The sequence below is a fragment of the Octopus bimaculoides genome, chromosome 28 (genome assembly GCF_001194135.2).
Source record: "Octopus bimaculoides isolate UCB-OBI-ISO-001 chromosome 28, ASM119413v2, whole genome shotgun sequence".
NCBI classification, from domain to species: domain Eukaryota; kingdom Metazoa; phylum Mollusca; class Cephalopoda; order Octopoda; family Octopodidae; genus Octopus; species Octopus bimaculoides.
Window position 1 is genome coordinate 17,635,593 of NC_069008.1, and position 1,043 is coordinate 17,636,635.

Here is a 1,043-nt window from a genome sequence, read left to right on the forward strand (position 1 = left end):
GGCACATAAAAGACACCATTTCGAGTGTGGCCGTTTTCGTGCGGGTGACACGTAAAAGCACCCACTACACTCTCTGAGTGGTTGGCGTTAGGAAGGGCATCCAGCTGTAGAAACTCTGCCAAATTAGACTGGAGCCTGGTGTTGCCATCCGGTTTCACCAGTCCTCAGTCAAATCGTCCAACCCATGCTAGCATGGAGGGCGAACGTTAAATGATGATGATGATGATGATGATACATATATAATAATGGACTAGCCCGTCGTAAGACGATGTATGAGGGTTCGACAATTCCTCACCAAACAACCACACAGATGATTTGTTTAGAGTGATCAAATGTTTGTGCAGACATAAGCTCACTCCCTCCATCAGATTGACATTACCTGTACAGGTGTAACTGAGTGCCACATGTCAGGTGTAACTGAGCGCCACATGTCAGGTGTAACTGAGCGCCACATGTCAGGTGTCAAAATGATCGCAGAGCAACGTGAAATGAAGTGCTTTGCTCAAGAATACAACGCAATGCCTGGGCTGGGAATCGAACCCACGATCTTGCAATCGTGAGAGCAACACCCTAACCACGAAACCTTATGTGCACATATGTTTCCACACCTACCCAAAGGCTGGAAGAATGGAGATGTAAAGAAACCAGACCTGTAACAAAGCTTCAGAGCCAATAACAAAAACAACACAAATATAAAACAACAAAAAACAACCACAACAACGAAAACAACCCCTGCCCCCAACACACACACTTCTAACCCCTCAGCAAAGTAAAAAAAAACATTAGACACTCTTGTGCCAATATTAATATTATTCCAGTTTAATTAAATATTTGTTTAATTAATGGATTAATGAATTAATTATGCAGGAAATTATTAAAGAGAGTCTTACCTCTGAATGGGATCGTGCTGGATAAGTGAGGTTCTGGCACGCTGTCTGGATCGCTTGGTTTGCTCGAGCAAACTGGGATTGGTCAACAAGACCAGCGTGTCCAGGCTCAGAGGCCGGGTCAGCTATACCTACCAAGTAGGCAGACTAGAGAGA

General features: G+C 44.3%; 1 protein-coding gene across 1 annotated transcript in view; it reads right to left on the reverse strand.

Annotated features, from left to right (window-relative positions):
- The window catches only part of LOC106872263 (talin), a gene marked incomplete at its 5' end in the record, with an annotated part of 182,270 nt that overhangs the window by 77,713 nt on the left and 103,514 nt on the right, over nt 1-1,043 (reverse strand). Inside the window, one exon of the mRNA XM_052977507.1 lies at nt 891-1,034. Coding sequence (XP_052833467.1) covers nt 891-1,034 — 144 coding nt within the window. The remainder of the gene's footprint in view (nt 1-890; nt 1,035-1,043) is intronic.